Below are 13,335 nucleotides of genomic sequence, written 5' to 3'. Positions count from 1 at the left end.
ACTGAAACATGCTTATGAATGTATATGGTCATATAAATGCTTACATAAAACAAATATATATATATATATTATTCAGTTACATAAAGTTTTGAAACAACTTTCTGCATATAAACAAAAAATTTCAGCTTGTTTTTAACAATAGTTCATTGAGAAAATCAAAAGAATCTTGGAAAAACGTAAGAATTTCATAAACATCAAATATTGCTTTGAAACGGCACAAATCTAGCAGGAGTGAAGAAAAATATATATTACATATATAAAAAAAACGAGAGCTCATTTTTAGGAAAAAGGACAAAACATTTCGGCACCAATTAAAATCCATTTTTCTTTTAAAAAGAAAAATTATAGACCAAAAAACCTTTCTACAAATATTTTTCTCTGAATTTTTTTTTTTTTTTTTTTTGATAATTAAATTCAATTTTAATTGTTTTGTTTTTTTTTAAATTAATTAACATACAGTTATTAATTATAGTTTAGTGAATTGCATTTTAGGTTAACAAAAGCAGAATTACAGCAAGGACTGATGCGGCACAAAATTTAAGATAGTGTTGTTTGACCAATGACGGGTCACAATACATATTATTATTATTAAACCCTTTCCGTAAAAAAGGAGAAAGTAATTTCTGGAAATATGGTATTGTATGGCCATAGAACAGATACTACAATACCCACCAAATAAGGAGGTAATGCCAGAGAGGATGGTCTTGTGACAATGGAACAGATACTACACTATTCCCTCCTCCCAAGAAAAAGTAATGTATGGGAGGAGGGTCTCTTCATAATATAACACATATTACACTATCCCCGCTCCTGCGACATTTAAAAATTTTTTAAATGTTGCATCAAAATATAATTCAATAAGACATGAATAAAATAGTATAGTTTCAGTTCCAAGCAGATATCACGTCTCAATTGTTATTATTTAGATATTCCAACTGGTATTCATCTAGGAGGAAGTTTCTAGGTTGAACTAGCTTCCTCTGAAGGAGGAAGTTTCTAGGGAACATCAAATTCAGCTGCGTGTATATCCCCATCATGGCGTTTCGAGAGTTCAAAATCATCGAGTAAAAATGGGTTACTATACCCACAACAGCTTATCAAAACTCTCAAGGGGGTGGGGAGACACATCCAACAACAACAACAAAAGGAAATTGTTCAGAAGAGAAACATTGAGAAAAATAAACCAGAGGTAGAGGACATTCAAAGTGTGAGTATATGCCATTGCCGGTTTGGGCTAGTAAACTTGGCTAGTGTTTAAGAGAGCTGGAGAAACTTACAAAAAAAAAAAAAAAAAAAAAAATGTAGGTTATTATTATGTTCAATAAAAACAAGTCTGATCTTTATACAAAGACAAGATATTGAGGGTATACATATATGCTAGTAGCACCTTTTGGTTTGGTGCTAGTTTTAAGGAGAGCTGAAGAAAGATAAAAGATTATCTGAACAATAAAAATGTTTGGTTACCAAAAACAATTGCATGCAAGAAACGTATGATATTGTAGATTTTGGTCTGAGAGTAAGGATTCCAATTCTTTGCTTCCTAATACTGTAAACAGGTGCTTCTTTATATTGACGATTTTTTAAAGCAATGCATTTCAGGTGAAAATAGTAAAACGTACTTATGCATTATGCTGAGATTAACGAAAAATGCCAAAAATTACAAAAAAATGGCCCAGTGGGAAAATAATTACAAGCAAAAATGAACATTCGAGCTTAGCGATTCATTGGGTTTTAACATGTTTTAATGGAGAGTTCGCTAGATCCCAGGGGAGGTAACTGCGATTGATAATTTTGACTAAATTATCTGTACTGCCGTCTTGAATCCAGATATCTGGGACCGTATTTGTGGCTGATCTTTTTATTTAAAATATTTCTGGCACATTATCTAATTTTTGAGATTTAGTTTGGAGTAATTTCGGCATGACATGTAAGTACATAATGTTTCCACGTGAAATGCATTGGTTTAAAGGATTACCAATACAAACAAGCATCCGTAAGCAATATTTATGGGCATAAAATAATTAAAATCATAATACAGTTAATAAATGCAAGGAACAAGAAAGAGGATAATATCAGAATGTCACACCATTAAATCACTTGTAGCAGCCATTTTGTTTTTTGTCTTTCAGATAAGCACATAGGAGACACAGATTTTGTTTCTTTTATACGATATAAACACAGTCAGAAAGTCATATTTATTGTATGCTTGTGGATTTAGAAATAAACGTATTTCAGGTGAAAACATTATGTACTTACATATCAAGTCGAAATTAGTATAAATTCCAAAAATTACTAAAAATGATTCAGTAGAAAAAATACTCTAAAATACTGAGCCAAGTAAAAATAGAATTTATCAATTTATCGAGTTTAACATAGGTTTTACTGAATTAAAGTTGAAGATTTCTTTAAATCTCATTATTTATGAGAAACAGACTTATCTCCCCTTTTTTCTTTGAAACCCACTATCATTAAAATGAAAAATCTCCAACAACTAGTCTCTAATATTTTTTTATGAAAATCAGATCTAGTACATCTACTGGATCATTTTTTGGAACTAATTTCGACACGGAATTATGTAAGAATGTTTTCACCTGAAATGCATTTGTTTCAAAATTCATTTTTCTGCACAGGCACCATTTTATGTGTTTAAGAGCACAACTGAACTAATATACCTGATTTTTGTCTTTAAATCTTGAAATGAAAAAAAAAAAAAAAAACTTTCTAAACGCCAGTTTAAAGGCTTCAAAATCAATTTTGAAGGGCCATGATATCATCTACACATAATCAGCCATTTTAATTCTAACATCTCCTACAATTATTTTATAGCACAGCACTTCAAAATTCGAAAGTGATTTTGAAGTCTTTAAATTGTCAAATAAAAAGTACTAAAAAGTACTTCAAGTAAAGTTTAAACACAAAAGTCAACTATCATGGTTCATGTGTATTCTTAAACGGAAAGGAAACATTAATTTTTGAGAGCGCCTCTGTCATATCAAAGGACACAAATTCCAACACCAGCAGTTTTTTTTTTGTTTTTTTTTTTTACTTTTTCATATTTATAACTCTGTCGTCAAATTTATGCGTTTCTGATTTTGACCTGTCGTTTCTGAATGTGTGCGAGGAATGTTCCGTTGTACAGTTGTCCTGCATGGAAGACTCTTGGAACTTGTGTTGGAAGTTTTCCGGGAAACAGAAGAACTTCCAGTGTAAGAGGTTTCCTGAGAAAAAAAGAAACAAAAAAATGTTATTTTGTATATTTTTAAAATGCAGAAAGATTTTTGTCAGCATTAAAATTTGAGACAATTTGTATAACAAGGAATTACATTAAAATAAATTATTATTTTCTAAAAACTTTAAAAACATATTAAACATACAAAATTCTTATAACAGAAAGAGCCTTTAAATGCATAAATACAATATATTGCAGCATGGTTCCTGGCTTTAGTAGCAGCCATTTTGGATGACAATTTTTGGGTATTGCCAAGAACCACACTGACAAACTGTACACAAAAGTTTAAATGTTTTAGTGAAAAAATAAATATGGATATAAAAATAAATTATGCATATAAAAATGGAAATAAACAAAACAATAAAGAAAATAGAAAGAAGATCAGTTAGCAAGGGCTAAAACAAAGAGTTTTGTAAATGAAGAATTGAGAAAAACGAAAGTTTATAACAAAACATTTTTATATCTAAGATTTTATAAGCATATGAAAGTTATTTTTGGTCAGTACATGTTCATTTATGTAAACTTGCGTTTGGCAAAGAAAGCTGAACAAGTAAGTAACAATGCTTAGAGGTTTGTATGTGTATGCAAGTAATAGACAGTGTGCCACTGTGTATGTGTGTTGGTTTACCTTGTTCTTGTTAGTGCGGTAGAAATTCGTTTCTGTTTGCCTGACTCTCACTAGCATGTAAGAATGCATAAATGAAATGAAGGCTTGTATACGAGTCATTAAGGTATTCCCTTTCTTGCTACCCCAGTCAAATCCCCCCACATACAAAAAAAAAAAAATTAAGAAAGAAAGAACATAGCTACTCAAGCCATTTGCTTTTTAGTGTCCGTCAGAATCACATCTCAATTGTCCCTATAATATGATACATATACAGGGTGCATATTACACTGGGAGCATTACCAGAACCGGTGCGAAGAAGGTGGGCTCTCTATACCATGCTAGAAAGCTACTAATGCCTGAAAGTATCCTGTACCTCTATAAGGCCACCATTCGTCCATGTATGGAGTATTGTTGTCATATTTGGCTTGATGCATCTGCTACTTGTCTCTCACTCCTAGACTAGGTTCAAAAGAGAGTCGCCAACCTGATAGGTCCGGAACTGTCATCTAGGCTTCAGCCTTTGTCCCATCGACGAAATGTTGCATTCCTTTGCCTGTTCTACAAGTATTTTAATGGTGAATGCTCTGACGAACTACAAGCACTTGTGCTCCCATGAAGTAAATACCCTCGACAAACCCGAAAGTTTCTTTCCTAGAACCGCTAGACTTTGGAATTCTCTTCCAGGTCCCTGCTTCCCCAACTGTACTGACATGCAGAAGTTCAAGTGTAACATGAACCGATATCTTGCTGCCCAACTCCCTACATAGTACCCCAGTAGCTTATGTCGCTGGTAGTGTTACAGGAAAAGGTCCCCTTTTCTTGTACGTAAGAAAAACATTAGATGAGTAAAAATGAGATAAGATAGACGAGATTCGAACCTCGTAAGTAAGGTTCAGGAATAGGGTCAGAAATGGAATTTACCCATTGTTTAGTTTTCACATAAAATAGTTTAGATATGATGTTTGGAAAGGAATTATTCAATTCTTTTTATGAAAACTGAATTAAAATAAGGTCATATAGAAAGCGAACAATAGAAAATTAAAAACATATTGAAAAATAAGGTAAAAAAAATAGGTAAGAACGAATTCTTGTCTGCAGACATGTGAGAATCCTCCACGCGAGTTCGATCATGGTTTTGGACATGCATATGAGGTCATGGAGAAATGAATTCTCAATATAGTTTGCTAGTTTTAGACAGAGAGAGTTGGACAGACGAGAGACAGAGCTGAGGTCGTCAGAGAAGCAGGGTCCCCCTTTGGAAGCGAAGGGTTGGAAAGTTTTAATCATGTAGTTGGCTTTGAATTCTTGGAACCAATCATCATTGCAAGCGGACGAATGTAATAAAGAACACGTCATTTTATAACTGCATCTTCGTGTTGTGTAATTCTCAACAACTAAAGGTAATGTGAATCATTTATACGAACATTGTGTCCTCTCATCTTAATGAACTTTGTTCTCACTCATTTATAATGAACTTTGTGTATGAACCCTATCCTTAAGTAATATGTCTCTACATGGCCGAGTGGTCCTAGACGTTGTATCAAAGTTTACAGTTACCCAAAGGTGCTGAGTTCAATCCTGAACGAAAGCAGTAAAAAGTAACATTCAAAACAAAATCAGTAACTATGTCCCAGAGCCTAGCTGGAGTCCGAACACGGTACCCCCATAATAATAATAAAGGGTTGGGTTCGAGACTCCTAACAAACGGTTCCCCAGTTCGATACAAAACACCTGATGAAGGCCGGAGGGCAAAACGGCCGAAACGTTGTGACTATAACAACCAAGATGAGGATGTCAGTCCGACAATCTCAATCAGTGTCTCTCCATCTTAAGAAATGTGTCTCCCTCTCTATCATAAGTAATGACTGCCCCCCTCCTGTGCCATAAGAACTGATAAACCTCCTCTCTACAATATATGTGCAAGTAAGAAGAAATATGTTATAAGATTCACAGACTGTAAAATGCATAAATGCCTGCCTCTTCTATCTCCCCCTCTCACTGTTATATACATATCCGCCATACCTCTCACCAATATGAATGTCCCCAATGCAACAATAGTAGCTTCCTACACCAAAGTAACAATGTGCCTTGTTGGGGTGAAAATGTAATAAAATGGCATTTTAAGACATACATTACTTTTAATATCGCATGAAAATATCATTTAGATTGGTTCAGTGGTTAACGACCAGGGAGTTCCAAGTTCCAATCCAGTTTGTTTCACAAAAATCACTTTCATTTAAGATGTTGCAACCTTCACGTGGCCCCCTCCCTGAAGTCCCTGATGTATTTCTAGATTAGAAAAATATTAGGGAAACCAATGCCAATAATAGAATTTTCGGATTCATACTGTTTTATATGAAAGGAGACAGATTGCGGTAATTAGAGAAACAAGTAAATAGGTTCGAAAATAATATTTATTAAAAGAAAAAGCTAGAATCGAACCCAGTATTCAAAAGTTGAAAAGAGTAAATATTACAATTTAGATTGCAATCCTATTGTCCATTGTGTTAGAATAACGATACAACTAGGTCAGAGTCAGGACGATGAAAATCAAATTAAGGAATTTTCTTTGTGTTGCCAAAGGCGTATTTAAGACGTGTATGTAAATCCACGCGGGAAAACATTCACGTGGTTGAGCACGTTTCTGATGTCACAAAGAAAGGTAGATCACAATATATTCGGAAGTTAGGAGAGAAGTGCGAGGGGAGTTGAGTTGATAGTTAGAGTCGGACGAGGGAGTTAACTGAACCCCTTTTGGAAGCGGACCAGAAAGGAAGTCAAGACAGTGTAATTCTGCAATCGAATCCCAGATCATCTCATTCAACTGGAAGAATAAATATCATGTAATTTGTAAGTTTGTTCGTCATCATTTTGTGATTCGTAAAAATCCTCCCTCAATAATTTCACATCTCTTCACATTCATATCTTTCCTATTAATATGAACTCCATACCATCTATATATATAAAAGGCAAAATGTGTGTTAGTGTGTGTGCATTTTATTGTGTATGTCCAGCAAAGGCTTCTTTGGGGGGAGTTCTCCGGGGGGGGGGTTATCATGTGCGGGTGTGTTTGTTTAGATTTTTAATCTGGCAGGGGGATGTGATACGTCTAGCATGTTAGGCATAAGTTAGTGTTAAGTTCATGCTTGCATGCCTTCTCGCTTCCAGCTAACACCGCTGGCTAACCTTGCAGTGAAAAGGGAGCAGCTATGCATAATTCTTCCCTGCCAGTACATAGCCTCTCCATCATCAAGACTCTTACAGTGCTTCCACGTTGGCCACACACGGTAACTGGGTGCCTGACAGACCCAGACTAAACTTGCAGGAGATCTCGGAGTAGTAGGAGACCCCAGAGGTAGTTCGTTATGGCCCACCCATATGTAGACATGCCCTGGCATACTACCAACCCTTACCCCACTGTCTGGTGGGTGCCCTTGGTTTGGCGAAGACTAAGGGAACCAACCCTAAAATCAAACACCACTGTCTTGTGGGCCTTATCACAGCAAAGGACTAAGAGATGGGAACTCTGACTTCAAATCCTACTGCTGCCTTGCAGTTTTCCTTAAAAGGCTACGGAACCTCATCCAGAAAGAAAAGGCGTAGTAGCGGACATGATAGGGTGACTGTCTACCTCACTGAGATTACTTTCGGCCAGAAGCTGCAGCATCCTCAGCTGCCAGTCATTGTGGGTTCGCTCCACTGGAAATGAGCATTGGAGGTTCAAAGGGTGTTTATCTGATGTGCAACAGATGCTACACCTAAAGTGCGCAAGCAAGTTAGGACTGCATGATGATGATGATTATCTTAGAACTTTTTATATACTCCTTAGATTATAATATCTACGATTTACGAAACAACGGCATAAATATCTTATTTCAGTGACTTATCTTACAAAATTCGCGCTGTGAATTCGTTTTCTCTACTACTACTACTACTACTACGACGTAATGTTTGACCTAGAAAACCATACGTTGACATTCAACCACCTGCGTTTTTAAACATTTATTTTCATCTGTTCTCAAGTCCTTGCCTTTGTGGCGTCATGCTAAGTCATCAGACTATTAACTCCAAGGCTTCGGGTCAGAGTCTACCTCCCTCCCAAAACTTTTTCCACTGTTTTGCTATTGTTTTTCATATTGTTTTGAACACGTTTAACATCGTTTTTTTAACATTTAAACAAGGTTATTACTTCGCTTATTATTTAATTTCCATTTCGTTTCAATCTACCCCCCCCACACACACACACACACCTCGACACACCCGGGCAACGCTGGGAACCCCTATTATAAATGTCATTATCCATCCCCGTTCTGTGTCTTCCACAAGATGTACAACGCCCCACTATGTAACAATATATGATGATAATTATTCTCACAATATTTTGGCCGATGTAACCTCCAGCCTTTTTCAGGTGCATCTCATCAAACTCTGTAATGTACACAGAGTTTCAAAAATTTGGATTATCTTTAATATATTAATACGATAGCGTGCGTGTTATTTCGTGTGAATTTTATCAGAACTTAATTGTAATTTTTTTTTTCTTAATTTTTTTTGTTTCGGAATTAAATTTAAGTTTCTTTGATTATTGACTTCATAATAAAGTTCTCATGTAACTTGTCGCTTTATCTTTTTAACTCTCTCTCTCTCATATATATACATACATATATATATATATATATATACACACACACACACATGTATATACATATATAGATAGATAGATAGATATAAAAGTGAACGTGTGTGTGTGTGTGTACATTTTCCTATGCAATAACTCAATTTTCAGTCTACAAACTCGAAATTTGATATACAGGTTATTAAGATTTGAGAAAATCTTTGTAACCCGTTTTCGGACAGAAACTTGGCTGTTAAGGAGTCAAAGTTCAACGATTTGACTTTTGAGAACTCTACCAAACTCCTCCGCCAATTTTGGGTCCAAACACTTGAAATTTTAGATATAGGTTCCCTGGAAATGGATCTAACTTAATAACTTCATTTGAGCCCAAAACAAATAATTTAAAGGGGTCATAATAAGGGTCAAAGTGTAACAAATTGACCGCTTTTTTTTTTTTTTTTTGCTCAACATATACCTCAAAACATCCAGGCAACGCCAGGCTGAAATGCTAGTATGTATATATGTATATATATTATGGTCTGCATTTTTTGAATTGTAGAATTTCATAATCTTGTTGAAATTCAAAATATATTTTTAAAGTTATTGGCACTTTTCTATTTTCGTGTAATTTTAATTGCCTATCACTTGAATTTCCACAAAAGGACGATTTGCGTCTACTGAAAAAAACAAAAAAAAATAAATAAATAAAAAAATAAAACGTATTGTTGCAAGCCTTGTAGAAGGTTAATCTTTTTTCTTCTGAATGATTGTCGTTTAATTGTTATGACCTATTTCTTGTAATAAATAATTTTACCAAGAATTCTCGGTTATAGCTGATGGCACTCAAGTCCTCTATATTTTTATACTTTTACCAAAAATGCTTCATAAGTTTTGGTTTCGGTTCAAGCTGATACACCCAAGTCATATGGATACATCTTTTTATTTTTAAAACATAAGAATCAATAGAAAATTGACACTACAATAATATATACGAAATCTGTATAAATTAAAATATCATATTCATATGAACTTTACAACCGGGCTATGCCAGGCTAGCTTCAATAAATACTTTTGCAGTTTTAACAAAAGAGCTACAATAATATTGGAGCATCTACATTTATGCTGAACATCCAACATCAATATATTACATATGAATGAGTCCGCTGTGGAATTTCCACAGGTCCCGCTAGTTTAAATTGCTTGAACTACTGTTCTCGATGATACGGTTCTTTAAAAATTCTTTAATGTTTCAAAATTCTGTCAAAATTTCCCATGTTTATAAGACACACTTGAAAACGGTCAGAACTTACATTGTCCGAAACATTGTGAGAATAACATAGATCGGAACGGCAGTTGGAAATCCAAATTATTGATCCTCAAAATTCGAAAACTTTATCAGGGCAACCGCAAGACAAACTTAATACGGAAAATAATGCAGCGTCTAATTTTTAAATATTTAGAACAAATCATAATAAGCGGTGAAATAGAAAAATATCCTTTCAAACATAGAAACATTATATATTCAAATTTAATGAACTACAATGACAGATGAACGACCATCGGAAGTGATATGGATGATATAAACAGAATTTTAATTACTGACATACTCTAACATTAAAAATATAACTGACCATGGCAATAAAACATGTAAAGTAGGTATTACTTTAGTCCTCATATTCCATGAATGATATTTCTGACAAAGAGGGAAGAATTGCTGTTTTCTGGGTCAGAATTTATTCCATCTAACACTTATCGTAGGCAATTTTTTGATCGTGAAATAGTATGGTTTTTTGGGTTTTTTTTTTTTTTAGCTCCTTCCATCAAGTGGCTTCATGCCTTGTCTGAGAGGATTTCCATAAAAAAGTAATATTAAGAACTGATGATGGGTTTAAGTGTTTACATAGAAATGGTTGTTTTTATGTAACACGACAATATACCTATTATGTCCGTTCATTCTCAGCCGCAAGCGATTTGCAGCAATTGTGAAGTGTTAAAGAAATCTTAACATAAAAAATTAAAAAAAAAAACAATGGATAATTTTGTTTCAAACATTATTTGGACAAAATAAAATTCTGTAATTGATGGATTTCTTTTAGAGTGCAAACATGATTGATAAGAATAGAATCCATGCAAAGCTGTTCGTGCATAAAAATAAAAAATAAGTAAACTAAAACATGCAGATTAACTTCCATGCAAACCTCTACTATAGAAAGAGCAATATTCTGTATGGTTGCATGCCCAGCTGAAAGTCAAAAACTACTAGCAAAAGTCCAACAAAGTTTATATTCTTATATTCTCTTGATCAGCATTTACCAGAAGTATATATATATATATATATATATATATATATATGTATAAAGTAGTGCTCTGGAGGCCTCTTCAATTTTAACGATGTTCAATATCCTAGACAGAGCAGATGTGTTTAAAAGCAGTGTTCTGTCTTCTTTTAAGACGTTGTTGCATAGAAAACATAATTCGCATTGTTCAATATCTTGGATGGAGCAAATAGTATCCCAAAAGTGCTCAATATCCTGGATAGAGCATGTATGTTTAAAGGCTGCGATGCTCAGAAAAACCAACGTCAATATGTTTTGTTATATTATTTTATACAAGAAAATCTACTTGGTGTTGCCCAGGATAGAAAATTGTATATAGAAATCAAAAAGTGCCAATATCCTACGTAGAGCAGGTGTGTTCAATTTCTTCTTTTATGACCCTGGTCAGTTCTGCTAGTTTATTATGTAAAGGGAAAAGTCTGTGTGTATGTTTGTATGTCCTGCTAAAAGTCAAAAACGATACAACAAACACTAAGAAAGTTGGTATTATCTTGACTGACCTTGCCCCAGATGAATAATATCTAAAATTTAGAAAACTGTATTCATTCTCTGGAGGTCAACTAGGCTTGTTTTTGTCAGGTCAATTTTTCAGTGTTATTATGTAAAAATTTGGAAAGAGAAGGTCAATTCATTCATAGAGGAATCTATATATATAAAAGCAAAAATGTGTGTGTGTGTGTGTGTGTGTGTGTATATGTTCGCTTTTTGTGTATGTCCGCAAAAGGCTTTTTTCCAGGGGGGGGGGTCGCTCATTCTTAAAACTTTTTATATGCTGTCTAAATGATAATATCTATGAATTAACAACGGGGGTCGCCTATCCATTTAATTAGCCCAACTTTGAAATGCTAAATATTCCACATTTTTGGATCGCCGCATGTTGCTTTCGCTTTTCGGTATAAAAAAAAAAGTGAAACCGGATTCAATCGGCCAGACAAACTCTAAACAACTATCTCGCAGTAAAAGGATTTGACCTCATTAAAAACTGTGGAAAAGCATGATGTTTGTCACTTTTTAATCGGGCTTACATTGCTACTGTTACCGTAGCGCAGGTGTTCAGGCTCAGCTTATTGGCCTCAAGGCTCTGGGTTAGAGCCTACCTGCAATGAAGCCCCCCCGACAATTTTTCCCCCCAATTATAAAAATCGCTGTTTTTTATCGTTTTTTTTATATTTAAACAGGGTTAAGTTTCCTTTTTGTTCTGCTTTACCCCACCCCCAAAACACCGACCTACAAACACCCGGGCAATGCCGGGTATCCCGGCTAGTCTATTATATAAAGAAGAGTTATGTGTGTGTCCACCTAGGGAGGAATGGGCTAGGTGCAGAAGAAAGAGCTAATTAGGAGAGGAGGTAGGGGTAAAACGAGAGTGGTGGGGAGGGGGAAGAGAGAAAGAGAGATGGATAGAGAGAGGCAAAGAGATAGAAGTTTTAATAGAATTATATTACACTTTTGCTTAGTGCAATGCCAGATAGTCCTCTTAGTATTCATAATAAAAAACAAAAACAAAACAAAGGAAAATTTAAATTCTCAAATTATTCGACAAACGCATTGGAATCGTAAAATAAATCAAAGACTTTTTCAGAAATATGAACGATCACGGTATGCAAAAGTACAAAATGGAAAACTTGTATTTGCATTAGTGATGGGATGATTCCAATATCCGCCCCGGATTCAGACAATTACCAATTCTGATACAAATGCCAAGTCAGATTCTTTTATTCAAGTCCAATGTAAACAAATTCTTGGCAAGCAGTTCCCTTAAATAATCCAAATTCTATCCAATGTAAACCATTAACGATTACTACACTACCACCTTACATTCATTAACCCTTATCCTTGAGTGGCCTTCGGGCATTAATAAGGGTTACTTCCTTGTAATATATATATATATAGTGTTTCTGCTAGTTTCTTTCTTTGGACCATTTTCCTTTGCAATTCTCGTCTTGTTCCCTCTTTCCTTGACTGTACCAACATGCAGAAATTTTAGGTGGAGTGGACTGACTTCTTCCAAAGGAGAAAGTCACTAGGGAACATCAAATTCACAAGCGGATATCACCGTCAGCAGAGATGACGATATTAAATTCTGTAACTCTCGCAAGGTGTCAACGTCCTCCTACATACAGCCCCTGGTATTTCCATATGGTCACCCATCTGGTACTGATCAGGTTCACCGTAGCTTAACCTGAGTAATCTAACGGAAACCAGTGTGTCATGTGATAATACTGGATATGATGAACAAAAAAAAATTAGTGTGGATTTTCTTGGAATGGTGAAGTCAATGGTACTAGAAAAAGTTTTTGATTTTATCAACAGCAAAACAAGTGTTTGTGGAGGAGATGGAATAGAAAATAGCTAAGGCCAGCATACAATAGAACAGCCAAAGAAATAACAATCGATAATATCAGCCAAAAAGCTAATTCGTCCTTTTCTTACGTGGTCTGTATAGTTTTGTACAACTACTGCTGTAAAAAACGTGTACATATATAAACATGTTGTTAGAATTATTGACAGAAATAAAATTGCTGTGTTCATTTGGAATAACGGAAAT

General features: G+C 34.7%; 1 protein-coding gene across 6 annotated transcripts in view; it reads right to left on the bottom strand.

Annotated features, from left to right (window-relative positions):
* Positions 1-1,253: 1,253 nt before the first annotated feature.
* The window catches only part of LOC145263202 (uncharacterized), a 420,826-nt gene continuing 408,744 nt past the window's right edge, over positions 1,254-13,335 (bottom strand). For 4 of the 6 annotated variants that reach the window (XM_080120271.1, XM_080120273.1, XM_080120272.1 and 1 more), the window contains one exon: positions 1,254-3,218. In XM_080120271.1, coding sequence (XP_079976397.1) covers positions 3,057-3,218 — 162 coding nt within the window. In that variant the 3' untranslated portion in view covers positions 1,254-3,056. The remainder of the gene's footprint in view (positions 3,219-13,335) is intronic. The other 2 variants (XR_013864489.1, XR_013864490.1) reach the window with 1 other exon arrangement.

The sequence above is a fragment of the Euprymna scolopes genome, chromosome 38, assembly GCF_053919585.1.
Source record: "Euprymna scolopes isolate OS-2025 chromosome 38, ASM5391958v1, whole genome shotgun sequence".
In the NCBI taxonomy this organism is placed as follows: Eukaryota; Metazoa; Mollusca; class Cephalopoda; order Sepiida; family Sepiolidae; genus Euprymna; species Euprymna scolopes.
This window is presented reverse-complemented; position numbering and strand designations above follow the sequence as displayed.